Source organism: Nelumbo nucifera, chromosome 7, assembly GCF_055504915.1.
Source record: "Nelumbo nucifera cultivar China Antique chromosome 7, China Antique-T2T, whole genome shotgun sequence".
Classification (NCBI taxonomy): domain Eukaryota; kingdom Viridiplantae; phylum Streptophyta; class Magnoliopsida; order Proteales; family Nelumbonaceae; genus Nelumbo; species Nelumbo nucifera.
In genome coordinates, this window is record NC_142655.1 from 2,197,227 (window position 1) to 2,225,129 (window position 27,903).

The following is a 27,903-nucleotide window of genomic DNA, read 5'->3' on the forward strand; positions in this document are numbered from 1 at the left end:
ATCAATACTAACAAATGAATTAAAGTTTATATAAAATAATCTTTTTTTAATTATACATATATATGCTCTTAAATTGGACTATACATTTGCCCCCGCACCATCCTCACAACAAGTATGTTTTCATTGGCAGGAAGGTGTTCCCAATGCACGGCTAAGTGTTGTGAGGACGAAATCCGGCTTCTACTAATAAATCTGCAGAATGCCGATATCACCCCACCAGAAGAAGCAACACTACAGAAGAGAATCCATGAATGGTTTTTCTCGTATTATGATTTATACTTGGAAGGCTAGTGGCCTATGCGGATAATATTGCTACTTTGCCAGCATTCAAAAAGTTTTGAAATGTATAGAAACTTGTTCCAGGAGGGGTTATGCAACAGGGCCTGAACACTGCCGTTGCTGCAGATAAACAGTGCTCTGAATCAGAGCGATCAATAAGAATTGATAGTATTGATCACTTTCATGGTGATGGGGCAAGACAGATTACATGTTTTACGGCAAAGTCAAGTTCACTAATGATTTATGGTGCATTGGTTTCACAGCTTCTAGTCATCAAGATACTTGGAAGATCCATTCATGCTTATAAAGCAGCAAAAAGATAATGACTATCATCAAGAAAACATTATTAAAAAGTCAAATACATTGAAAACCTCAAAGGTTTTGTCAGATACAACTATGGCTAAGCTTTAAAAAGAAAAAGAAAAAAAGATACAACTATAGCTTCAAAATTGGAATTTGAAATTTACATAGATAATGGAAAAAGAAAAATAAGGGAGAAAGGGGTTGAAACAGAAAAGCATACAAAAAATTAAAAGAGGGAAATCATATATTCACAAACCGAACATCGTTCTGCCCAAATGCAGTTCCACATCCAGGACACTTTCTGTGGCGTATCTCTAGGTTCCTTTGGATGCATGGATTGCAGAACAGGTGGTAACACTTTGTAATTACGACCTGACAAAATAAATATAACTCAATCCTATCAGCATTCATAATAGAAAACCAGGAAACAGTTTCATAAATCATTTGCTAATTCCAAAGACCACCCTGGCTTCACAGGCTGTCTGTCACTTAGTACCTATGATACTAGCAATGCTCTCCAAACACAAACTTCCACATCCTGAACGATGAAAGATGCATGATAGAAAATCTGAGATGAATGTATCAACAAATGAGTATATGCATGCGTACATGCATACCATGTATGCATGAATGGAGATACGCTTCCCACATACAAGGTTTAAAAGGCCAAAAGAGGAGTGTCAAAGTAATTTGGGCCTTTAGAAATGAGGTATACTCGTATGCCTCGAGGTTTTTCTAGGTGTAAGGCTCAAAAAAATAAAAAATTATTGATGAGTTTCATAAACCATAAATGTATGCTTAATACATATATTTATTTATTTTTTCCTTACAAGATATGTGTTCTAATACAATTTATTTTTTTAATTAATGTTTCATTTACTTTCTAGATTAATATAACATGGTTAAAGTTAACCCAATTTTATCTTGAAATAGATTATTTTCCTTCATTTTATCATTTACAAGTTTGGGCTACATGATCTCCAATTTTATAATTTACTACATGCCCAAATTTAGGTCAGGATACATCATTAAGTGGGTCATAGCACAGATATTAATATGGGAAAAATACTAGCTTTAAACATAATAGCAGCATGTAGTATTCATTCTACATAATTGGATAGTGGGAAATGTGGCGGTTTCTTTCCCCTAGAAAAATTGGTTCTTGTTTTCCTTTTGATGGTGCGTAGGTTGACCAGAGTACTAATGAGCAGAAATGTGCATGGAGTTAAATGCACATGTGAGGTACCACAAATAAGAAGTCATCAGTTAAATGCCCATGGTCAATTCTTTCAACTTTATTTGACTACTTATTTATAATGCATCTCATATGCATGATTCTCCATGGGCATTCATTTCTTTGAGATGAGCAGAAATGTGCATGGAGTTAAATGCACATGTGATGTACCACAAATAAGAAGTTATCAGTTAAAGTTGTAGCTTGGAGGAAAGTAAATGGGTCATGAGAAGAAATGAATGCCCATGGAGAATCATGCATATGAGATGCATTATAAATAAGTAGTCAAATAAAGTTGAAAGAATTGACCAGATTTTGACTTTATTTGACAATTAACGCAAGAGGTGGAAAGGCAACTAAGCATACACCTCCCCGAAACTGAGGTATATGCTTCTTGGATCACTCCTGAAGCAATACCCTTGAAACAAAATTGACCACCTTGCCTTGAGGCAAGCACCTCTTGTCTTGCCTCAGCCACCTTTCAGAACCATGGCCTTAATGACCAAGAAGTTTTACAATCAAAGAAAAAGCTTCAGAATATGACATTGCAAATCAAACATTAAAGCCAATAAATATTACCTCCTTGGGCCGGTCAAAACATACACCACACTTGAGGATTGCCTTGCACTCCTTGATCTCATCCTGCAGTTTCTGAATAGCAGCCTCCCCACTTTCTGAACTCAACTTAACAACCTTATCCTTCAGTTCTGTGAGCTCCTCCTCAAGCCTTTTCTTCTCCGATCTGTTCAGAAAAGATCAAAGTACCTTTAGTTGAGAAAAAAAGATTCAGCTTAGAATTGACAACAAAATTATGCAACTGTTCATACACAACTAATTTAGGATATAGCTTTTAACATCTGACTTTCTTCAATTCTTTTGCTTGGCTATCTGAACACCAAAATTCTGGTGTTCACTTCAGCTACTAGACATGCCCATTATAAAATGGTAATAGGTCCCACCACATGTCATGATCAAATGAATGCTGCTATTAGCTTTCATACTAAATAAACGTTTTTTTGTAAAACAAAAATTAATTAAAAAATATACATTTGATAAAATACACCACCACATAAACATTTGCTTGTTTATCAGCTTAAAAAAAAGACGTTTATTACATTATGTGGTTTCTCACTTCCTACATGATGAAAACATAACAGAGAAAGAAGAGAACCATAAACATAGTTTAAGGGAATTCTTTCATCAAAATCAATTAAAAAATGGAAAGAAATGGGTACGTGGTCTTAGGGGTGGACAAACATAGTGAAATACGTACTGATCAAAGTATAGGAATCTATCATCTTAGACTCTCCAATCTTAAATTTCTGTATAGACTTGGGGGGTGATCATTTCTAGCTTGGCCTGGAAGACCATCCCAGCCTGGCCCACAAATCTTTGGGTTAGGGCCTGGGTCCAAGACCTCAGGCCCAGACCAGCCTGGAATATGTATATGTGTGTGTGGGCCTGGAATCCCAGCCTGTGTAGGGCCAGGTAGGGCCCAGGCTGTGCCCCGTATCATAAGTGCTAAGCCAGGCCAGGCCCATGATCACCCCTATATAGGCTCCTATAACCATATCCATAAAAAAGTTCCTCCCAATTGTATGCAGTAGATAAATCTATCTAGTAGTAGTATAACTGTATAAATATACCAATTTACCATCTATACATTCATGTGTATGGAAAAAAATGTGGCCAAATCAAGTAAATCAGGCTTCTTTTAAAGAAGACTCCACCTATTTCTGCCACTATGAGGGATGGCATGGCTAATCCAGACTGTCTATCAAATAAGTTATTCAACTTTTAAAATTTCCAGTTTGAAAATGCTATATGCCAATAAAAAGATAATATTTTACTAAATTCCAGGGCTGCCAGGATTGAAAGTCTGAAACTTGCCCAACATAGGGTGGAGAGGGGAATATGAAGCCCCACACCTAAGCAACCATATAAAGGCTTACTGGGTCATCAGCACTTGGTCCATCCATATATTTAAACAGAAAACAACCTTTCACTCTCTAGTTCCTTTTGAATTTCAACCATCTTTCGTTGGTTCTGCTCAAATTCTTTATCAGAGGAGGCAACAGCAGCCTTTAGCCACTTCAACTCTTTCTCAGCATCTGCTAATTCCCATTTTGCAATCTCTGTGCTGACAGCAAGGTGTCGGTTTTCCAAAGAAGCCTTTCCAGCTTCAGCAATATAAACTTTCATCTGTAAGACCAAAACTATGGTTTAGAAGAAGCAGAAACATCGAATGGTAGGTTCCAGATTAAGAAGCTTAACCTGCTCTTCGCCATGGGCAATTTTCAGTTTCAAGGATTCTAGTGATGCATTAACTTGTTGGAGTTGCTTTGTTAATGCTTGCTTCTCAGAAAGGAGAATGCTTTGTGCTTGTTTTGTTTTCACACTCTCGGACACCAACTGCAGTATATAACCCACAACAATTAGGATACCAGCTAAGAATCAAATGAATAAGTACATTAGGCTAAAAAATGGTATAGGACTTAAAAGAAGACCCTTTCTTTTTCTTTGATAATTAGAAAAAGGGTCCTTTCTTATGATTTTACCATTGCAGTAATGGTGGCCAGACCCGTATACCCATTCACTCACAACCAACCCCCTACCTGGGGGCAGGAAAACTAAAACAAAAGGAAGAAGCTTCTCAATAATGGGACTCAACTGGTGACGAATGATATTACAAGACAAACCTTAATATTGTAATCATCTCTATCAGTGACTTGCTGCAGCAAATGTTGATTCTGTGTCTGCATATCTTCATATGCTTGACCAATGGTCTACATAAATATAAGAACAAATAAGAATAATAAATACAATATATTAAACTAAAGGAAAGAAAGTAATATTTGCTGCCTATCCAGAAATACTGCACAAGCAAACAGAAATATATGCTAAAGAATCATCACTACACCTCAATTTCAGATATGTATGTTTCTGCTTCCCCATCTTTAATTTTTATTGCCTCTGTAAGCTCCAGGATATCTCTGCAGGAGAATGATAACCACCCCTTGTAGTTCAATGAAAGTTAAGCACAGCTTGTAAAGAACTCATAAACCATCAATAAAAATTTTGATAGAATTCAGAAAAGATGGTTATTAGCTAATCCTATCTAACCTCTCATTCTTCAGTTCCACTTCCACCATATTTAATAGGAAATAACTATACACTTAGGAGACCCTTGGAACCTAGAAAATGCTATCATGGATCCCATACAATATCTTTCATAAACTAAATGGATGTCTCTTTAAAAATAGAAGCACCATGCATGTCTCATTCTTGAGATTTTTTTTTTTTCATTTTATCTAGTTTTTAAAGCAACAAAGCATAGCAATATGGAATGAAGTGCATTTTTCCCATCTCCTACTGAAATCCACCAGGTGGTTGATATTCACCTTTGGTCCAAGTCAGTGTATTAAAAGTGTAAGCACACATGCATGCACCCGGCACAGGCTTTTCCAAAAGGTGCATGCTCCTTTCAAAAGATGCATACCTAGCAAACTAGGGCCATGGTGCACCTTTCACCTCAGCACAGGCTTGTGCTATCGAAGTTTGCTTTCTGATTATTTTTGCACATTCTTACATATTCCACAACTTGTAATGGTCCACCAACTTCTAAATTACCTTTTATTGGTACTAGTACACTAGTAATGGTCTATTAACTTTTAAAAGAAATAGAAAAACAAAGACCTTTTGAATACATACATGAAGCCCTAGTTTTGCATATAGGATCTCAGATAGCAAAGTTCCCATTAAAAGAAACGACATCTCAAACCCTAAAATAGAATGAACTGAAACAAAAATTATAAAATCAACCCCCTTATTTGCATGGACCAAAAAGTCAGATAGATGTCACTGCCTTCAAAGTTCAAGCCTCCCACATGAGCTTGTAATGTAGGGTGCCAATGGGTTGGGTTAGACAATACTCAACATGACCTGACCCTAAAGGATCAGATTTGGGGCATGGTTGCTCAGGTATAAGGTCAAGGTTGGGTTTCAATTCCTCAACCCTTTGAAACCCTAGTTGGGTTTGGGTCAATATCAAGTCCCTCCAGCCCAAGCCAGCAGGTCATGATACCAAAGAGTATACTTGTAAAACCCCATAAGCCATTAACCCTAGTTGCTTAAATAAGCTGTTGTTCTTCATATTTAGTTGTTTTTTATTTTTATTTTTATTTACTTTTTTTTTTTTTACTTTGAACATGGGAAGGGAGAGGACTGATTGGAATCTGGACAAGAAGAGATGATGGATGAGTTTTCTAGTCCGGTAAGCCTTCTAGAATCCTACCTTCTTCTAATTTTCTGTAATCTAATCCAACTCCCAAGATTTTCCCTTCTAAATTTTCTCTTTTGTTTTTCTTTCTTGCCAAAACAAAAGTAGGCTTTTCCGTGTCTTCACTCTTTAGGGGTCACTTCCTTGCTTTGTCTTCACTCTTCGAAAACAAAGCATCCAATAACACTGCAGCATGACACTAGAGCTGAAACAAAGAAAATAAACAATACATAACCCAAAAGAACACCTAAACTAAGACCCAACTACGACAAAAAAGAACACACACACGGGAAATCATCTTTTTCACCAAGTACCGACACCCTTCATTATCAATACAAATTTGATTTCACTAGTCACTATGAATGCATCTTGTTGTTTGTGGACTGATCTTTGTTTTATAATATTTACTTCCATTCTTACACTTGTTTTTTTTTAAGAATCAAGAAAAAAAATTATTAAAAGGAAAAAGAGCTACACCCTAACATCTTTGGTTGTCTAGATGGCACACCACATACATTCTCAAAACTTCAAATTGAAAATGATTAAAAACTCTTATATTTCTTACACTTGTTTTTGCTCAAATGTCTCTTCCACTTTGGCTCGTACATCATGCAAAACTATTCAACAACAGATCAGATTGGGTTGGCATTGGGTAATAACCATATAGGGTCAGGGCAGGTTTGGAAATTCCATCCTTCTAAGTCAGGGCGGGGTGGGTTAGGGTGCAGCCACTGGAGGATCAGGTTTGGGTAGAGGCAAACCTGTACTGAACCTGACAGATTGCCATCCTTACTTGTATGGACTAGCCTCGAGGGGCCCAGAAGAAATATTATATAACGGTTCCAACCCCTAGAATTAGGATTAAAAGATGCATGTCATCACACTAGCTACTTCAAGTAATGCAACAAGGAGATAGAGAAACGCATTTAGAGGTTCACATGCTTGAACTGTTGAGTTCTTTCATTTTCACTTTTAAGTTTGTTTATATGTTTAGTTTACGTACTTTGATTTGAGCTAAAAAGCATTTTAAGACATTTAATTTCTTTTTAAATTCAAGTTTGAATATGTATGTTTTTATTTATTTTTTGGATTTTTTTTTTAAATATGCACCTTCCACCTTGTGCCTTGGGCACTAGACAGCCCTTATGCTTTCTTTTTTTTGTGCCTCTTGCTTTAAGTACTGATCTAAGTGGAAAAGCATTATGGACACCATAATTTACAATTTGTTGGTCCTTACTAAAGAAAAAAATGAGAAAGCTTTCACAGCTCCCGGATCCCAGTGGAGTAAGTCATTGTTATTCAGGTGGCCATCTCTTGGCACATAGGATTCCATGCCCCTTCATATCAATAGATTTTATTTACCAATTGGAATACAAAAATGTTCTCAAGAATATATCCTTTTTAATATACCACATGCATACCACTTGGAAAAGAGGCATCAATGCATAACTGCTAATCATAATGGTGCAAGCACAAGGCGCATGATAAAATCTCTTTCCTTTTCTCACTTTTCAATTGAGCCCCTGTCCCAAAGGTTGTCCCTTAACTTCAATACATGTTTTAAATAGGCACCGTTGTAACATGTCAATGATCTACTACTTTCTTCTTATTTTATCAGTACTATTTTCTTTTCCTTCCTCACTTTATTGAATTTTATGTTTCTTGCATATTTGGGTGACCACCTGGAGGAACACTTATAATGCTTTGCACAAGTTAATCTCCTATTCTTTAACTATTAGCATTTGGGAGTACTTCCTTTATTCGGGTGCAGGCAGAGTCCTCCTGGAGACATCAAAAACATATTCAGCCCTTATTTCTTCTCTCCCAATAGGAAGGGTAAATGGTAACCATGGTTTAAAACGTCCATAAATTTCTTAATATTTCTACATGTTTCCATTTCCATGGGCAGCAACATGAAATTTTATTGGAATCAACACATTTCCCAGTAAACACTACCAACACTATGTGGTGTATAAGAGATAGTATATAGAATAAGTTGCTGACAATACTGTAGATATGTTTTTCGTTGCCAAATTAATAGTGGGATTTGTTTTTTGTTTTTCATTGACAAGGCCTTGTACATCCCTCCCTTGATTAATGAAATCTGTTCTCTTTTCTCAAAAAAAAAAAAATGTTGTAGATATGTGGAGTAGCAATGCTATTGCCTGCCTAAAGTACATGATTACCACTTTGAGCCAGTTCGATATTCATTTCAAACATGAAGTTAAATATAGTTTTTATTTGTGTAATAGATTAGAATCATTTTGCTTTAGCTCATCATGTAGTTTTGAATCTTAAGGTTTACATAATAACCTCACAATGTATTCTTTTGTCTATAACCTTGGTTTCTTAGCTTTATTTAATGATTTGGAACAAGATAATAATTTAAAAAGGTGTGCCTATGCTTCTTCTATCATTTCATAAAATATCATTCCATATATTTGCATATTTTACAATGTTTCCACCATGTCTATGATTTTTACAATATTTCCGACATGTTTCCCATATTTGGACAACCAACACTTTAAACTTGGATGGTAAAGAAGTCACACCAGAGCAGCTATTCTACAATGTGTGTGAGAAGAGATCATAAGTTACAATGAAAGGAAGCTATCATAGAAAACATTTATGTTAAACTGTGGTGAACTCCATCCTTGTTTCCTAATCAAAAATGATTTTTATAGCTGCAATCTTGGAGTACTTCCTTTCTAAAAATGACGATGTAATCTAAACAACGATGATGCAATAGTAATAAATATAGAGGAGAAAAGGACAACACACATGGGAACCAGTAGCAAATAGTTAGGGTAAAACCTAGTTCAAAGAAAGCATGAGAAGAAATAAAAAAGGAAATTCCACCACACATGGAAAGAATCAAAAACCCTCCATTAAGATGTCAAACAAAAGAAACAGAGACCCGACCTCTCAGAAGCATCCAGTTTGGCCCTTAGATCAGCTATTTCAGCTTCAGCAGCTTTAAGTCTTTGTTGGCAAGCAGCCTCAGCTTCATTGGCAGCTTTCACTCGCAATTCTAGGCTATGTTCTTCTAGAGCATTTTTCAGAACTTCAGCTTGCAGAAGAGCTCTACGTTCTGATTCTTTAATTTCCATCACATCCCTGGAATGATGATGGCAAAGCTTATTTTACATGTGAGTTAAGATTACGAAGATTCTAAATAAAACTGGATCTTTGGCAATGGAGCACTTGGTAATGAAAAAGTTCTTAGAAATCGATCCAAAATTTACCTGTGCAGTTTTCTACTCAGACATATAAATCCACTATGCTCATCAACGTAAACCTTTCCTAGTTTCAGTGAGGTTTTACTTAATATAGAGATACAACTTTAATGAACTTTAATGATAGTGCATCAGGAAGGGGTTTCAGGCCTGGGATCCAGCAGCGCATCTTAGATTGTTTCTCTTATTTTATGGTCATGGACCGCATGGTAAGCTAGTGCTGTTCTTTGTACTCTATGTTACTGTTTGTACTGTCCCCTACTATCCCTTTTTTGATAGTTGAGATTCCTTTATCTTCACTAATAAAGTCTCTTTATCAGTGTTAATGATCAGAAAATATATCTTTCTAGATCAGTGACAATCAAAGTATTTATGAAAATATATCTTCATTAACCTGGAATTTTTTCCCAGTGACATTCAAAGTATTTATGAAGATTTTGTAAAGAATGAAATACAAAGTGTGCACAACACCCCTTTCGACTTCTCGCTTAATGACATCATGGGGAATTGGCAAACAGTAGCCAGCTCCTCTACTACAAGGAACATTTGTAGCATACCTAGGTCCCATCCAACCCTCAATTCCATCAAACTTTGATGGCCGAAGTTTGGGAAATCTGGATTTATCTGGAATTGAGGATGTTTAGAGATGCCAATGGCAGAATAGTTGGCCTATTTTCAGGACCTGTAGACCATGGTGAGACTACTTGGGCTGAACTTCTAGCGACTTATTAAGGGATTAGATTAGCTGTGAACCTTAATACAGAAATCTTGTAGTGGACAGAGACTCAAATGTTATTGTAGGTGGCTTACAAGAAATAGAAGTGGGTTTATAGATGGACCCTGAAATCAGTCAATTTCTTGGCTGATGGGCTCACAAAACAATGTTTAACCAGAAGTCAGTTATTTTGGGGATTGATACTTCAAGGAAGAGAATTATGACTGACCTGGAGTTGCAGACACATTTAGTATCTCTCCAGCATTTCATAAAATTCATGAAAAACACAAGACAAATCAAATATATTTCTTCTCTTAAACTTTCATGGTTCAACCTTTAACCATAGGCAAATGTGCACCTTCCAATTGACTGCTGAACTTGACAAGACCAATAGCAACGTTAATTCATGAGCAGCTTTGATCCATAAAATTCTAGAAAGATTAAAGAACAAAAAGTTCATGGACACATATGACCTGAGCCAACATCCTGTTAAACATTACCTATTGTCAAAACAACCCTGTCCATGCATGTCCAAGAAGATTTGCAGTTCCTGTTTTTCCTTCTGCAATTTCTCAATCTGCAGTATTTTACCTTATTATGTTAGCAGACATTAGTTGATTTAGATAGTGCTCTCAGAAACAGCCATCAGAACACTCAAAAGTTAGTCCTATTTTAGGATTTAAGAGAGAAACATCCCATGAGAAAGAAACAAATGCAGCACAGGCACGTGAACATACCAGCGCTTTAAGAGATTTGATCTCTGCAATCTGTTCAGCACATCTATCAGAAAGGCCCTTGAGTTCGCTTTTCTGCAGTAAACCACAGGAAAAAAAAACATCAGAGAACAAATTATTTGGTTGAGAGAAGTATATATTTGGGTTGGATCAGTCTGATGACAACCAAGCAACCCAACTAAGTTACAATCAGTTTGGACAAGGCAAGGCCTGTTAAGCCAAAGGGGCTCAGCCCAATCCCAGCAAACTGAAATGGTGGATTATTTCAAGGTCCAAGCCAGTCTGAACTTGATAGGACTCGTCCACCAGACTACATCAAATGCAACTTTGATGGATGCAGTCTCAGCAACCCAGGGGATTCAGGAATTGGAGGTGTATTCCATAATGGACACATAATAACCTTTTTCTAGTAGGCAATGGTGATTCCCTTGGAACAGGACTTCTAGTCTTCACACACAGTCTCAGATTGGACTATTCTCTTAAATTACAACAATGTAATTGTGGATGGGATCTAAAGTAGGTGGCATGGTTCTTAAATGACAACCTAGGTCTATGGATTCATTGACATCTCTTAAGGGAAGCAAGGTGGATGCCTAAAGCCCTAAACAGATGGGTATAAGATTTACTTGGGACTCAAAGATCAGCTAATAATCTGGCAATAGTATGGCCAAACAAGGGGTGTTTAGAAATCAACTGTTTAGGGAATTCTCTTAGAAGCACACACACACACATATATATATATATATATATGTAGGAAAGCTTGGGGTTAGATAGCAGGGGCCAACCTAAAATTTCAATCAAGGGGTGGCCGGCATTGATAATATTTAGATTATTACTTTTTTCCATATTGAATAAATCTGATTGGTTAGCAATAAAAAGGACTTTCTGGATGGTGTTGATTCCTTCAAAAAGCTATTAGGTGTCGATTCCTAACAGTTCCTCTAGGTATTGATTCTTAGAGAATCCCACCTGTTGATTTACCGGCTATTTTTTCTTTTTATTTTTATTTTGCACAACCATCACCAACAATTATAGACCACTGAGAATTCAATTAAAGAATGGAATTTGCGTAATAACATAGGGATAATCAAAACCTTTTTGCTTAATAAAGCTTTGAGGGAATGAGCTTCTTCACGTAAGGAGATAGCCTCACGTGCTGTCTCCTTAGACCGATTCAACTGGCTTTCCATCATTCCCATTTCCTTGGTCAAAGCTGAAGCCATTACACGGAACTCTGCTTTGATGTCCTTCCTCCCTGAAGTAGCTACCATTAGACACCAGATCCCAAATAGAGTAGAAAACTGCAAAAATATTGCATGACAGCATTTCCATGTAAGATGTTCCCACTAACCTGAATCTTGCTCAGCCTCTTCTAGTTTAATTTCAAGGTCATTTCTTTCAATTATACATTTCTGAAGTTGAAGCTCTAGTTCTTGTATCCGACTCTCAGCAGTGTTGATAGCATTCCTTGCAGCATCTGCTGACTCAGCTTTTGCAGTCAGTTCCTTCTCCCTCCGCAAGATATAAGTCCTGTCTGCCTGAAGTAAAACATTTAAAAGTCACAATTTTTTTGTGAAGAGAAACAGCAATCAGAGCATATGCAACCAGATAATATCTTTACCTGCAGGGATTCTGTCAATCCTTTATACCGCTCCAGTTCAGCATTCCAATGTTGGAGTTGATCGCTTAATAAAGTGTATGGTTTAGATGAGATTAGGAATCTGTCATCCTTCAGTTCATTCTATACAAATACAACCCATTAGGGTAACAGATATCAGTAAAGAGATTCCAATAAAACAAATCACCTTTTGAAGAAACTTTGAGACAAGAGTACAAAACCAACCTGAAGAGTTAGCAATTGTTTTGACAGGATTTGATTATCTTCCTGTGCTTCTTGAAGCTCAGAAAGACGGCTAGCAGCCAGTATCTGTGTGTAATAAATAATAATGACAATCAATCAGAAGCATATCTGAATGAAAATGAAGCAAAACTTCATCTTTGGAGGTCAAGCAAGAACAATAATCTATTCACATGCCAGTTTCCTCCTAGGCAAGCTTCCTAATAGGAGTAAAATACCTTTGCCTCATCAATGGAATCCTTCAGTTCTCGCAACCCCAAATTTCTATCTGCTGCAGGCTTTTCTGGCGACATGCTCCCATTTACTGCATTCGAAACTGAAACATGCATTGCAGATGCCCCACCCTTTTGCATCTTTAGGTTCACTAATCTCCTCCTACTTTCCTCAAGTTCTGCCATACTTTCCTCCAGCTCACCTTTTAACATAAAGGAAAAGCAAACCACATTGAATGGACAACCAGGATAGATCATCTCCCACCTAGTAACCTGATTTTGCCTACCTATCTGCATGGATGCCTTGATCATAAACATCCATACAGAAAATACATGTATCCAAAATAAGTTAAAAAGAAATGTTTCTCAAGACCTGCAAGGCGTTTTATTTCAGATTGGTCCGATGTATGGCTGTGAATATGATTTTGAATCTCATCTGCATATTCTCTGTGTTTCAAGTGAAGAATGTCAATCACCTTTCTTAGATTGTTAGCCTCCTCTTTCATCAAATCATCAATCTTATGCAGTTGTATGATGGCATCTGAGAGAACCAAGTAACAAATAAGAATCAGCAAAATAAAATTATCACACAATTATAACACTTGTACTCAGCAATACATGGCCAAATTAAGGAAGCAAATGAAGACAAACTAAAAGAGAGATTCTCATATCAAGATCCCCTCTGACCTTCTGATGATAGGTTTCCATGTAAGGTTGATGCTATGGTATTGGTTTTAGCTCTCTGAGAATCAATAGTGTCCTCTAAGCATTTCATCAAACTTAGTGTAGATGAATGGCGTAAAGCAAGTGCTTCTTCTACATATTTGATAATATCATTAGTTCCATTCGTTTCCACTGGACCTGCTTCTAGAAGTCTACAAAGAAACATCTCCTCCCATGGACATGATGGAATTGAACCTAGGAAAACAAAAGCACTGACAGTCAATTAATATTATTTGCTTGAAATGAACTACATGCTCAACTCTGATAATTTTGATGGACAGATAACAATTTAAAATGCATTACAAAGATCAGCATACAACCTCCAGAAAAGCCTGCATGATCCAGAGCTTGTAAACCATTCTCATTCCCACCAGCTCGTACTCCAAGCAGGATTAAATCATCAACCAACTACAATTGCAATAACAAGTAAAAATGAAAATCCAACATGGAAGAAAATTTGTAAAAGATGGAAAAGATATAAAATGTGGAGAGTGTGCATAAATGCAATATTCCAATATTGACCTGATTCCAGAGTTTGTTGACTGTAGCCAAAGTGTCATCATATGACGCTTGTTTGTCTTTTAGTTCCTTGAACTTGCCCTCCAAAACATGCAATTCATGTTTCTGGGCATCCAATTGCTGAACAAGCTTTTGATTCTGGTATTGGAGAACTGCTGCATCAACCTGCAAATAAATATTAGGCTATAACATGGTCTTCCTCTTTAACCAAGTAATGAAATATCAACAAGGTCTGCACAATATTTGGAGGTGGAAGGGGGGGAGCCCAACCTGGTTACACACAGTTTACCACTCCTAAGCACAATAAAATCGTACCTTTTTTAGGGTGGTGGTGTTTAATCATCAAAACATACTTATTGAAACAACATCTTTATTATGCAACTTGGGTTGGGTCAACCCGAACCCAATCCCACCCCCAGAAATAGTAATCTGGGCTTAAAGAGATGATCTGAAAAGGTTTAAATGATTGACTAGAAATATGACCTTTAGAGTACAGTGGGAAAGAAGATCGGCCAATGGATTGATTAGCAGATTATTTAGCCAAACAACCTGGTTACACACGGAGTTTACCACTCCTAACCAAAATAAAATTGCACCTTTTTTAGGGTGGTGGTGCTTAATTATCAAAACATATTGAAACAGCGTCTTCATTATGCAACTTGGGTTGGGTCAACCTGAACCCAATCCCATCCCCCAGAAATAGTAATCTGGGCTTACAGAGATGATCTGAAAAGGTTTAAATGATTGACTAGAAATATGACCTTTAGAATACAGTGGGAAAGAAGATTGGCTAATGGACTAGCAGATGCTTTAGCCAAACAACCTAGTTACACACAGAGTTTACCGCTCCTAACCACAATAAAATTGTACCTTTTTTAGAGTGGTGGTGCTTAATTATCAAAACATACTTATTGAAACAACATCTTCATTATGCAACTTGGGTTGGGTGATTGGGTCAACCTGAACCCAATCCCAAACCCCAGAAATAGTAATGTGGGCTTACAGAGATGATCTGAAAAGGTTTAAATGATTGACTAGAAATATGATCTTTAGAGTACACTTTAAATGATTGACTAGAAATATGATCTTTAGAGTACAGTGGGAAAGAAGATCAGCCAATGGATTAGCAGATGGTTTAGCCAAACAAGGCGTTTACAGGGATCATTTGTATTGGGCTTAGTCATTGTTGTACAAGAAGAAGAGAGAAAGGGAGAGAGGAGAGGAGAAACAAGAGGACTGAGAGTCCAAAGAGATACTGCAGGCGGCGCAGTATGTTATATTTATACTAGGGCGACAACAACTAAACATAAAGAAAAGGAAAAGTACAATAGTACCCCTGCGGTACTATACATATATAAAATAGCATCTGTTAACACTCCCCCTCAAGTTGGAGCATAGATATCAATCATGCCCAAGTTGTCACATAGATCATGATGTCTTGAGTGGTGTAGTCCTTTTGTGAAGATGTCTACAAGTTGGTCCTCAGAGCTGACATAGGGAGTACACACTTCGCCTATGATGACTTTCTCTCTGATAAAATGCTTGTCGACTTCGATGTGCTTTGTTCTATCGAGTAGCACTGGGTTAGCAGCAATGTTTATGGCTGCTTTGTTATCACAGAATAGGGTCATAGGCCTGTCCACTGGAAAACCCAACTCACTCAACAGATTCTTTATCCACATACTTTCAGCCACTCCATGAGCCATTGCTCGATATTCAACTTCAGCACTGGATCTAGCCACCACACTTTTCTTTTTACTTCTCCAGGTAACAAGGTTTCCTCCTATGAAGGTGCAGTAGCCACTAGTAGATTTTCTGTCATTTTGAGATCCAGCCCAATCTGCATCAGTATACACTTCAACTTTCAAATGCTTGTGTCTTTGAAACAACAAGCCAGCACCTGGAAACCTTTTAAGATATCGGAGGATTCTTTCTGCTGCTTCAAGATGAGTGGGCATAGGTGCATGCATAAACTGGCCAAGGACACCAACAACATAAGCAATGTCTGAGCGAGTCATAGAAAGATATAACAATCTCCCTACAAGTCCCTGAAACTGTTTCACATCCTTGATAGGTTTACCTTGGTTGTCACCTAATTTATGGTTGGAGTAAATCTAGGACATACTTCATTTGAGAAATGAAGATACCCCTTTTTGAGTGGGCAACTTCAATTCCAATGAAGTATCTTGGAGGCCCTAGATCCTTTACTTCAAACTGTGTGGCAAGAAAGCTCTTCAACCTCTGGATTTCATCCTTCCAATCACCAGTGACAATTATATCATCGACATATACTATCAAAGCAACAATTTTACCTTCTCCTCTTTTCACAAACAGTGTGAGATCAGATTGACATTGCTTGTATCCTTTCTGCTGAACCGCAACATGGAATCTACTGAACCAGGCTCTTGGTGATTGTTTCAGGCCATATAAAGACTTCTTCAACTTGCACACCTTTTGTTCATTGCCTTGAGCCTGAAAACCAGGGGGTTGTATCATGTAAACTTCCTCTTCAAGGTCACCATTCAAGAATGCATTCTTGATATCAAGCTAATGTAGATCCCAATCAAGGTTAGCAGCAAGAGAGAATAGAACTCTAATGGAGTTCATCTTGGCAACAGGAGCAAAGGTCTCTGCATAATCAACTCCGTACACCTGAGTAAACCCCTTTGCCACTAAACGAGCTTTATACCTCTCCACCGTGCCATCAACCCTATGTTTGACTGTGAACACCCATTTACATCCAACTGGATCCTTTCCCTTAGAAAGATCTACAAGTTTCCATGTGCCATTTTTATGAAGGGCAATAATTTCTTCCTTCATAGCATCTGTCCATTCAGGTACTGAAAGAGCTTCTGCCACATTCTTAGGGATAGGGACACTGTCAATGGAAGTAAGAAATGCACGAAAAGAGGGAGAAATGTTCTCATAGGAAACAAAGTGGGAAATGGGGTGTTTAGTGGTGCACGATCTAACACCTTTCCTGTGAGCAATAGGAAGGTCAAGGTCATTAGCAATAGAGGTATCAATTGTAATGGGGTCAGGGACATCATTGGGAACCAAAGTACCTGAGTGAGTATGATCCGCCCCCGAGGAGTTTGATGGCACTGGAGGTACAACTTCTAGATTCTCCACAGCTCTTGAATTTGGTTGGCCTTTGCGATGACGGAAGAAGACACGAAAAGGTGGAGGATCAGAAAGAGGAGGGAGCTGAACTAGTTTCTCCTCATTCCCACACTCCCCCTGAGGAGAAACAGGGAAAAAAGGCTCATTCTCAAATAGACATCCATGAAAACATAGAATTTCCGAGAAACATGATCAAAACAACGGTATCCCTTTTGAGTGAAGGAGTACCCCAGGAATATGCAAGGAATAGCACGAGAATCCAATTTCCCACGAGTGGGAGACAGATTTTGGACAAACACCGACAACCAAATACGTGAGGAGGAATGGGAAGAAGGGGGGCCTTAGGGAAGAGAAGCTGATGTGGGGCTTTGCACTCTAACCAACAAGAGGACATACGGTTAATGAGGTAGGTAGAACAAAAAGGACAGCCTCAAGCCAAAAACGTTTGGGGACATTCATATGGAGTAATAAACCCCGGGCCACTTCAAGGAGATGGCGGTTCTTTCGTTCAGCAACACCATTTTGTTGTGGTGTTCGGGCACAAGAGCTACGGTGAAGTGAACCACGCGAAGCAAAGAATTCCGTGAGATTACTATGAAAATACTCTTTTGCATTATCTGACTGAAAAATTTGGATTTCAGTTTGAAATTGAGTGAAGACCATCCGCTAAAAATCTTGGATAATTTTTTGTACTTCCTCCTTGGTTCGCTTGTTGGTTCGGCTGATATTTTGTTATCCTCTTGTCTAGGTTGGGTATTAAGTCTTTAGTTAATGGGCCTTAGTTACTGGACCTATTTTTATTTAGTGTCTTATTTGACTGGGTGTCCCATCACTAATTAGGGGCATCCTGGTCCTTTTATGTAACTTTATGTACTGTTATTATATAAGTGGGCAGGGTCGGCTGATGAACAGTGTAATAGAAATTTTTTTCTATGAGATTATATGAAAAAAAAATTCTTCATCTTCATAAGAGAACAAATATTTATCTTATCTTCCCAATGAGAATTTTTACACGACATGGGAGAAACCTCTCTTTCTATTTATAATTGAAGAAGGGGTTCCCTCATATATAGCGAAGTGATACCCTGCATTCCCACAAAATAGAAGCCCATTCGAACATTTCTTCCTTTCTCCTCTTCTCTTCCTCTTCTTCTTCCTCTTCTTCTTCTCTGCTCACTTGACAGGTTTAGTTCGGCAAACATGGTATCAGAGCACTAAAACTCGCCTGGTTATAGCAACTGCCTCGCACCTCTCTCTCTCTCTCACCTTTCTCTCTATCTTGGTACTGCAAAGAAACCCTAGGTCTGGTCGTAGAACCCAGCAGAACCTATATCTAGGGTTTCCCTTGGTTGTAGGGCCCAAGGGGAGTTAGTCCCAGTAGCTGATGCCCTAAGAGACACACACAGCAAGTTGTAGCCATTCGGCTAAGTGAGATCTGTGTAGAACAGATCTGAAAGAGAGGACTGATCTCAGCAGTCCTAGAACAGTTCGTGGGTGAGGGTTCAGCCTGCGATAGCAGTGGTTAGCGCGTGGTAGAAGCCACAACAGCAAGGTCCAGGTTGTGGCAACAGTGGCTAAACACAGCAGAAGGGTTTCAGTTCGGTGCTTCAGCAGTTTGGTGGCAGCTTGCAACAGCAGTAGTTAGAGCAGTACAGCAGAGTGGAACTTGGTATTTCAGTCCTGATACGGACCCTCCGGTCTGAGTTTACAGTGCTGCAAGCTCCGTAAGTCTGAAGTGGTTTCATGCAACTTGTGTGACAGTTTTTGGTACTCTTGCATGTCGGAGAAGGTGTCTTCCATATTCGGGGAAGTGTTTTCTAGAGATGTTAGGGCTAGTGGGAGGTCTCCTAATCTGGAGAACCCAAATCTGCACAACCTACAGATAACAAATGTGTTGCTAGACGAATACAACTTTAGGGAATGATCTGTTTCAGCCATGCTCTTTATCACATCCCGGGATCTTACCGGCTACTTGGACGGGCAGAAGAAAGAACCCGAAATAGGGAGTGCTGAATATGCTATTTGGAGAAGAGAGAATGCTACAGTCATGTCCTGGCTACTTGCTTCAATGACTCCAAGGGTAGCTAGGACCGTTCAACACTTCTCCACAGCTGCCAAGATATGGGAAAAGGTGTCTAAGACCTATGGGCAGAAAAAAAATAATGTCCGAATCTATAGACTGAATCAAGATATTGCTGCCCTGAGGCAAGGAGATATGAGTGTTGCAACATACTTTGCTACATTAGAAGGACTATGGGAAGAGCTGGATCACCACCTCATCATTGACTAGGAGAATGCCAGAGACAAGGAGAAACATGACAAACAAGTTGAAGAGGGTAGAGCATTCAAATTTTTGGCTGGCCTAGATCCAATATATGAGAACATAAGGTCCCAAATTTTGGGAAGAGATGAGATGCCCGACTTACATCATGTCTACTACCTTGTGAGAAATGAAGAGGTGAGAAGAAAAGAGATGCAAGTTGATGCTCAGACTAAACTAGCTGAACAGTCTATAGAACATTCGGCCCTAATTTCTACAAATCAAAGGGGGAACAAGTTCTCTGACAAGAGACACCTGAAATGTACTCACTGTGGGGGAGAAAAGCATGTGAAAGAGACATGTTGGGTTCTCTATCCTCATCTAAAACCAGCTGCATTGAGGAAAGATAAGAAGCACCCGAAGGGCAAATCTGCAAGTGGGAACCTGGCAGCAAGTCATAGTGATGGAGGTTTCAAACACTCATCCACAGTTGCTTCCTCTTCCATGGGACATACTACTAGTTCCCAAGGACATGGGTCTATGGATTTCACAACTGATGAGGTAGAGGTACTTAGCCAGGCACTGGCCCGCCTAAGGACAAATTCCCTTGCTTCCACCTCCCTTGCCAGATCAGGTATTGTCTTCGCCTTTAGTGCAACTAGTTCCATTGATCCAGCCTCCTGGATTATTGATTCTGGTGCGACTGACCACATGACTCACGTCTTCTTTATTTTCTTCCTATCATTTAATGTCTGGCCAAGACAAGATGAAGGTTGCTAATGGTTCCCTCTCTACCATATCTGGGAAAGGAGTGGTTGACCTAAGCAAGGACCTCTCACTCAAATCTGTCTTGCATGTTCCCAATCTCTCTTCAAACCTTTTATCTGTTTCAAAACTTACCAAGAACTTGAACTATAGCATAACCTTTTTTCCTACTCATTGTGTTTTTCAGGACAGTTTGACGAAGAGAACGATTGGGAGCGATCATGAGCGTGGAGGCCTCTACTACCTTGATGCAGACATCAGTTCGGCCCTACAAACATCTACTACTAGTGGTCAATCTAATGTGGTTGACCTAAGCAAGGACCTCTCACTCAAATCTGTCTTGCATGTTCCCAATATCTCTTCAAACCTTTTATCTGTTTCAAAACTTACCAAGAACTTGAACTATAGCATAACCTTTTTTCCTACTCATTGTGTTTTTCAGGACAGTTTGACGAAGAGAACGATTGGGAGCGGTCATGAGCGTGGAGGCCTCTACTACCTTGATGCAGACATCAGTTCGGCCCTACAAACATCTACTACTAGTGGTCAATCTAATGTGAAGTCATTAACTAAGCTACACCTGTGGCATGCTAGGCTAGGTCATTTACAATTTTCGTCATTGGAAATGTTGTTTCCGGAATTGTTCCAAGGTGTTTCAAGTCAAAAGTTAGTCTGCGAAGTCTATCAATTATCAAAACAGTGTAGAACTGTGTATTCAACTTCTAGTAATGAAATTCAAGCACCTTTTGACTTAGTCCACTCTGATGTTTGGGGTCCTTCTCCCATTGTTTCTATTGATGGCTATCGATACTTTATCAATTTTATTGATCACTATTCTCGATGCACATGGATCTACTTATTAAAGACACGAGATGAGGTGTCGCAGGTAACCATGGCATTTTGCAAAATGATTGAAACACAATTTGGCAAGAAAATCAAGCAATTCAGGCCAGATAATGTTGCTGAATATTTCGAAAGGTCCTTAAACTTGTTTATGGAGGATGCGGGAATGATCCATCAGTCATCTTGTGCTAGTACTCCCCAATAGAATGGGGTTGCTGAGCGCAAGAATAGACACTTATTGGAGACTGCACGAGCTTTACTATTTCAACACAAGGTTCCAAAAGCCTATTGGTCTCAAGCAATCCTTACTGCATCATATCTGATAAACCGAATGCCATCTAAGGTCTTGGGGATGAAGACTCCATTTTCTGTTCTTTGCCCTCACCTTCCTATTTTTTCTCTTCCACCGAGGGTCTTTGGGTGTGTATGTTTCATACATGTCAAGGATCCGAAGAAGACCAAATCAGATCCTCGAGCTACGAAGGGAATTTTCTTGGGGTACTCTCCTACTCAGAAGGGATACAAGTGTTACGATCCAAGTCAACAAGAAAAAATATGTCACAAAAGATGTGGTGTTCTTTGAGTCTCAATCCTACTTTCCATCTTCCCCGGATCCTCTTCAGGGGGAGACTAGTGGGATGGAAGAGGCCCCTCCTGTTGATCCTTCTATTCCCTCCTTCTTTGTGCCCCTCTCTGCCTCGGATCTTCCATCCTCTCTTCTTGATCCTCCTAGTTGTAGTATCCCAGGTGAATCTAGTGAGGCTCGCATTGGCCTAGCTACTACTAGTGATGTTGCAAATGCTACTAAAGACTCCATCAGGCAGCAAAAAAATATCAGAATCACCTACAATAGAAGGAAGAAGAGTCCTCCAACTCATGACAGCAACCAATTGGACTCGGATCAACCTGTCTCAATAACTCAAGGTAATCCTATCAACTCCTCTGACTTGGATCTTTCGATTGCCCTTCGTAAGTCTACCTGTTCTTGTACTATCAGACACCCCATTGCTGATTTTGTGTCTTACTCACATTTGTCCCCTCGTTATTGTTCTTTTGTGTCTGCTCTCTCTTCTGTGCATGTTCCTACTAGGTACTCAGAGGCAGTGTCTAACCCAAAGTGGAAAGAGGCTATGAATGAAGAAATGAAGGCCTTAATCAAAGCAGGGACTTGGGAATTAGTAGATCTAACCAAAAGGAAAAGGCACTATTGGATGCAAGTGGGTGTTCACTGTGAAGCATAGGGAGGATGGGTCCATTGAAAGATACAAGGCTAGACCCGTAGCAAAGGGATTTACTCAAAAGGAAGGAATTGACTACAAAGAAACATTTGCTCCGGTAGCAAAACTCAACACCATCAGAGTTCTACTATCATTAACTACAAATTTCTCGTGGGAGCTTCATCAGCTGGATGTGAAGAATGCCTTTTTAAATGGTATTTACATGAGGAGGTATTCATGAATCCTCCACCAGGTTATGAATTTGGCAGGAAAGTGTGTAGACTGAGAAAAGCACTATATGGCCTTAAACAGTCCCCTCGAGCTTGGTTTGAGAAGCTATGTGGAGCCATGAAGAAAGGTGGTTATACTCAAAGCGGGGCAGATCATACCCTATTCATAAGGAAGAGAAATGGGGAACTTATAGCTCTTATCGTCTATGTAGATGATATGGTAATTACTGGGGATGATAAGGAAGAGATTAAAAGGCTGAAGGAGGTCCTAACTGCTGAATTTGAAATCAAAGACCGGGGTCAAATGAGATACTTTCTAGGGATTGAAGTTGTTAGATCCAAAGAGGGCATCTATATATGTCAACGGAAATACATCCTTGACCTTCTACAAGAGACAGGAATGTTGGGGTGTAGGCCAGCAGATACTCCAATAGAACCAAACCATGGTCTACAGGAGTCGGTAGGAGAGGACTACCCTGATAAGGAAAGATACCAAAAGCTAGTGTGGAAGTTAACTTACTTGTCCCTCACTCGTCCTGACATTGCTTATGTTGTTCATGTTGTCAGTCAGTTCATGCACAATCCAAAAATTCCTCACATGAAAGCTGTAGAAAGGATTCTCAGATATTTGAAGTCTTGCCCTGGGAAAGGGATTCTATTCAGAAAAAATAAAAAAATTGAAGTTGAAGGATATACTGATGCAGATTGGGCTGGTTCTGTGGGTGGTAGAAAGTCGACTTCAGGATATTGCACCTTTGTTGGAGGAAATTTAGTTACATGGAGAAGTAAAAAACAGAATGTGGTTGCCAGGTCTAGCGCAGAGGTTGAACATCGGGCTATAGCTCATGGTGTTGCGGAACTGTTGTGGCTTAAGATTCTTCTTGGTGAACGAGGAGTGAAGATTGAGTGTCCTCTCAAGTTGTACTACGACAACAAGGCTGCCATCACTTTGTCAGAGAAAGAATAGTCTCAGGAGAACTTTGCATTCCTTACACTCCCTCAGAGATGCAGATTGCAGATGTCTTAACTAAAGGGCTAACCACAGTGAAATTCTTGGACTTACTTGGCAAGCTAAACATGATTGACATCCATGCTTAACTTGAGAGGGAGTGTTGGTTCGGCTGATATTTTGTCATCCTCTTGTCTGGATTGGGTATTAAGTCTTTAGTTAATGGGCCTTAGTTACTGGGCCTATTTTTATTTAGTGTCTTATTTGACTGGGTGTCCCATCACTAATCAGGGGCATCTTGGTCCTTTTATGTAACTTTGTGTACTATTATTATATAAGTGGACAAGGCCGGCTGATGAACAATGCCCATTCGAACATTTCTTCCTTTCTCCTCTTCTCTTCCTCTTCTTCTTCCTCTTCTTCTTCTCTGCTCACTTGACAGGTTCAGTTCGGCAAACAGGATATACCCAAGTATATCTAGAATAATCATCAATGATGGTGATAAAATACTTGCAACCACTCTCAAATGGTAAAATAACAGAGCCCCACACATCAGAATGAACAATGTGAAAAGGAAATTCAGATTTACTATTTTTTGGAAGAAAATGAGTTCTACAATGTTTACTCAATTGACACGTTTGACAAGATAAATCTGAAAGGGACACTGACTTAAACAGATCTGGAAACACCACTTTCAAATACTCAAAAGATAAATGACCAAGGCGACAATGCCATAAATAAACTTGACTCTTACAGGACTAACTCTTAGACTCTGTAACATGAACACCAGCCTTATTCTCCAGCATATAAAGTCCATCAACCATACGTCCTCTACCAGTCGTCCTCCCCAAGGTCAGATCCCGGATCACACAATAAGAAGGAAAAAAGGTCACTGAGCAGTTTAAGGAATTAGTAACACTACTAACAGAGAACAAATTAATGGGAAATTTTGGAACATGTAAAACATCAGAGAGGGTAAGGCCAAGGGGAAGAGAGACGGTTCCTTGACCAGCTATGGAAGCATATGATCCATCAGCTAGTCTCATCTTGTCTCTTCCAGAAAGAAGGTGATAGGTTTGAAAGTAAGAAGACGTACCAATCATGTGTTTTGACGCTCCAAAATCAATGATCCATGGAGAGTCAAGGGTATGAGAAGCAGCATGGAAAGTTGTGGCAGAGTTACCTGATGTAGACGCAAATGAGGTTGAGGGAGGAGCATCCATCTGACGAATTGCTCTATCATAGAGTTCTAAATGGTCACGAAATGAATTCATAATATCCTCCCTTGGGTCAGATCTAGATGAATGTGTCTGAGTCACAGTATGGATGGGGGGCTAATTCTCTCGAGTAGCCATGTTGGCCATAGTGTGTTTCTTTGTACCTTGCTGTCCTAACCTTTTATTCACATCTGAACTTTGCTTCTTATTCAGATCCTGAGCCCATTTCGGCTTTCCATGGAGATCCCAGCATGTATCTCGGATGTGTCGGGGCTTCTGGCAACGAGTACACCACAATTTATCTTTGTCATCCATTTTTTTCTGAAGTTCTCCTTTCCTAGAAGAATTTCCTCCACTAGTAGTAACATTCCCTTTCGCAGCCAACACAACTGCATCTCCACCAGGACTGTTCATCAGATTCCTTCTACTTTCTTCAGATTGTACAAGAGCATAAACTTCCTGGATTGATGGAAGATCCTTAGAACCGAGGATCTGGACCCTGATAGACTCATATGTAGGGTTCAAACCATGTAAGAAAGCAAACACTCTTTGTTGGGAGACGAGTTTTTTGTACAGTTTTGCATCTTCATCACACTTCCATTCCACACTCTGATAATGATCCAACTCCTTCCAGATAGAAGTCAAGTCAGAGTAATATACAGATAAACACCTCTCCCCCTGTTTACAAGTAGACGATTCTGCCTGTAGTTGGTAGATTTTTGCATAGTGTTACAGTTCCGAATATGTTGATTTTGCTTGTTCCTAGATCTCATTTGCCGTTTCAGCCCACATGAAGTTCCTCCTTATTTGAGGTTGCATAGAGACTAAAAGCCAAGACATAACCATGCTGTTTTCCCGATTCCATCTATCATACTCAGCACTCCCAGAATGTGATTCTTTTATTCTCCCATTAATATAACCTATCTTCCCCCTTGCAGTGATGTACAGTTTGATCCATCTTGACCACTCTAAATAATTTAAACCATCAAGAGGGACAACAACCATGGGAAAAGATAGGTCCACACCCCCACTTATTCCATTCAGCGTGGAGGAACTCCGGATGTAGCAGAATCTTCACCACTCATGATTTCAGATTCAAAAACAACACCCAAAAGAGGAACACAGCCTTAAAAAAAAGTTGTTACAGAAGGTACCAGCCACTTCTAGACCTTCAGTCCACCAAAAATCTGCTATTGCATCACATAAACAAGGTCCTTACGACCTACGGTTTCAACTTCCAGACCTTCAGTCCACCAAAAAGTTGTTGTTGCAGCACATAAACAAGGTCCTTACGACCTACGGTTTCATAGGGATCAAACGACCCCACAAAAAAAAGGAAAAGAAAGAGGTGCAGCTCACCTCACATCCAATCGGCAGACCTAGAAAGGAGAAGAGAGTAAACAAAAGGTACTTCAGTCGAACATCAAGGCAGCTGAACAGCAGATGATAACTTCTGAAAGTTTCAGTCGAACATCAGGGCATCCGAACAACAGATGATAACTTCTGAAAGTTTGTCACCCTCGAAACAAAGTCTTTTACATGCTGGAAGAGGAAAAGACAGACTGCTCGACTTCACCCTTCAGACCTGGACGTCCTGCTCTGATACCATGTTGTACAGGAAGAAGAGAGAAAGGGAAAGAGGAGAGGAGAGACAAGAGGACTGAGAGTCCAAAGAGATACTGCAAGCGGCGCAGTATGTTATATTTATACTAGGGCGACAACAACTAAACATAAAGAAAAGGAAAAGTACAAATAGTACCCCTACGATACTATACATATATAAAATAACATCTGTTAACAGTCATAATCTTACTTAAGCCTCTTGGACGTTTGCACCTCGGGCCTCTCAATGGGCCTTTGCAATTATTCTCTCCTTTAATAAAATTTTTATTATTTATCAAATTATACATTCTAGCAGGATAGACACCATTAAACAAGGAGCAAACATTTAAATTCAAATATTAGTATAAAGAATACACCAAAACATATAAAAAGCATAGAGAAGATTAATCTCCCCTCCCCCTTCATCCCAATGAAATGCCCCCAGATAAATAATAAATAAATAAAATCACCTATTTTCATCTCCCTTCCTCCCTCCCTAAATAAAACCCAAGGTAAACTTTAGAAGCCCTATCAGGATAAAAAAATATGAATTCCATAAACTAACCCATAATACCATAATTTAGAACTTCCTTTGGAAAATAAATAAAGAATCAACATCAGCAATTAAGAGTAAGATATATCTGTTCCAATTTAGGGTTTCAGAAACTGTAACATATTTAGTCGAATGCCGTAGTATCCCTTATCTTTACTTCACTTCTCAATGTACAAATCCCTAAGTTTTGATAATACAATTGTATGCTTCTACGTCCTTCCCCCAAATTTACAGCCACGTTTTTAGACTTGGGAACTTTCTCACTAGAGAACCACGCACACTTATTTTAATACCACATTTTCACCGAAAAATGAACCAAAAGGTGAAACAGAGACGAAAGGAAGAAGTCTCCGAAAATAGACGATGAAGAGATCACACGATACGAACTTTCACTCGGAAAGGTGATCAAATACTGAACGTAGGTAATATTGAGTTTATGCTTCGACAAAGGTAGCAAACAAAGGTAGCAAACAAAGAGAGTCAGTAAAAAGAACAAAACTTACAGGTCTGTTGTCGGGCGAATTAGGAGAACTCCTTGCCATTGCAGACGATACGGAGTTAAGATGACGTCTCTTCTTCTCGGGCTCCTCGGCGTCTGAGTTATCCATTACACCACTGCAACCAACGCCACCATCAAACACGGGAATCCATAAGCTCTGCCATACGTTGATGTTACTCGACAAAACCCTAATTTGCAGCTCTCTTCTTCGTTACTGTTTGGGATCCACAGTATGGAAGGGGAGGTGCCGGGGGTTTCGGAATCGGAACTCTGGACTTGGAAAGCCCTTCGGAAACATCCGAGAGTAAAAAAACCAGACAACCGGTGCTGTACTAATTACCCAGCAATCAAATCCCAGTCGTTAAATTTTCAGACCATGACGTCAATTAGTGTTCGGCGATTTGACGATGCAATGATTTTAGAGCTCGGATTAACCACTTGAGATATATCAGATAAACAGAATTTCTGTGCAAATACAAGAGGCCACTGGCCAAAGAGGAATACAATTTTGGCTGTCCACGCTTGACAGCTTGAGCTGTGCCCCCTCTCTCTC

General features: G+C 39.2%; 1 protein-coding gene across 1 annotated transcript; it reads right to left on the reverse strand.

Annotated features, from left to right (window-relative positions):
- Positions 1–622: 622 nt before the first annotated feature.
- HUB2 (histone mono-ubiquitination 2) lies at positions 623–27,764 on the reverse strand. The gene is made up of 19 exons (XM_010259265.3): positions 27,355–27,764; positions 14,096–14,257; positions 13,894–13,981; positions 13,538–13,768; positions 13,224–13,391; positions 12,857–13,053; positions 12,624–12,707; positions 12,402–12,521; positions 12,132–12,318; positions 11,875–12,035; positions 10,784–10,855; positions 10,547–10,623; positions 9,018–9,212; positions 4,737–4,809; positions 4,516–4,602; positions 4,091–4,228; positions 3,816–4,018; positions 2,396–2,558; positions 623–954 (listed from the first exon to the last, which is right to left on the reverse strand). The coding sequence occupies exons 1-19, from the start codon at positions 27,457–27,459 to the stop codon at positions 823–825; spliced, it is 2,643 nt and encodes an 880-aa protein (XP_010257567.1). The 5' UTR covers positions 27,460–27,764; the 3' UTR covers positions 623–822.
- Between the last annotated feature and the right edge of the window lie 139 nt (positions 27,765–27,903).

Coding starts and splice junctions, on each gene's coding strand:
- HUB2 (XM_010259265.3), bottom strand. CDS start 27,459: ATGGATAACTCAGACGCCGAGGAGCCCGAGAAGAAGAGACGTCATCTT. Junction 13,769..13,893: donor TCATGCAGGCTTTTCTGGAG/GTTGTATGCTGA, acceptor TTGTTTTCCTAG/GTTCAATTCCATCATGTCCA. Junction 12,708..12,856: donor ATTCCATTGATGAGGCAAAG/GTATTTTACTCC, acceptor TATTACACACAG/ATACTGGCTGCTAGCCGTCT.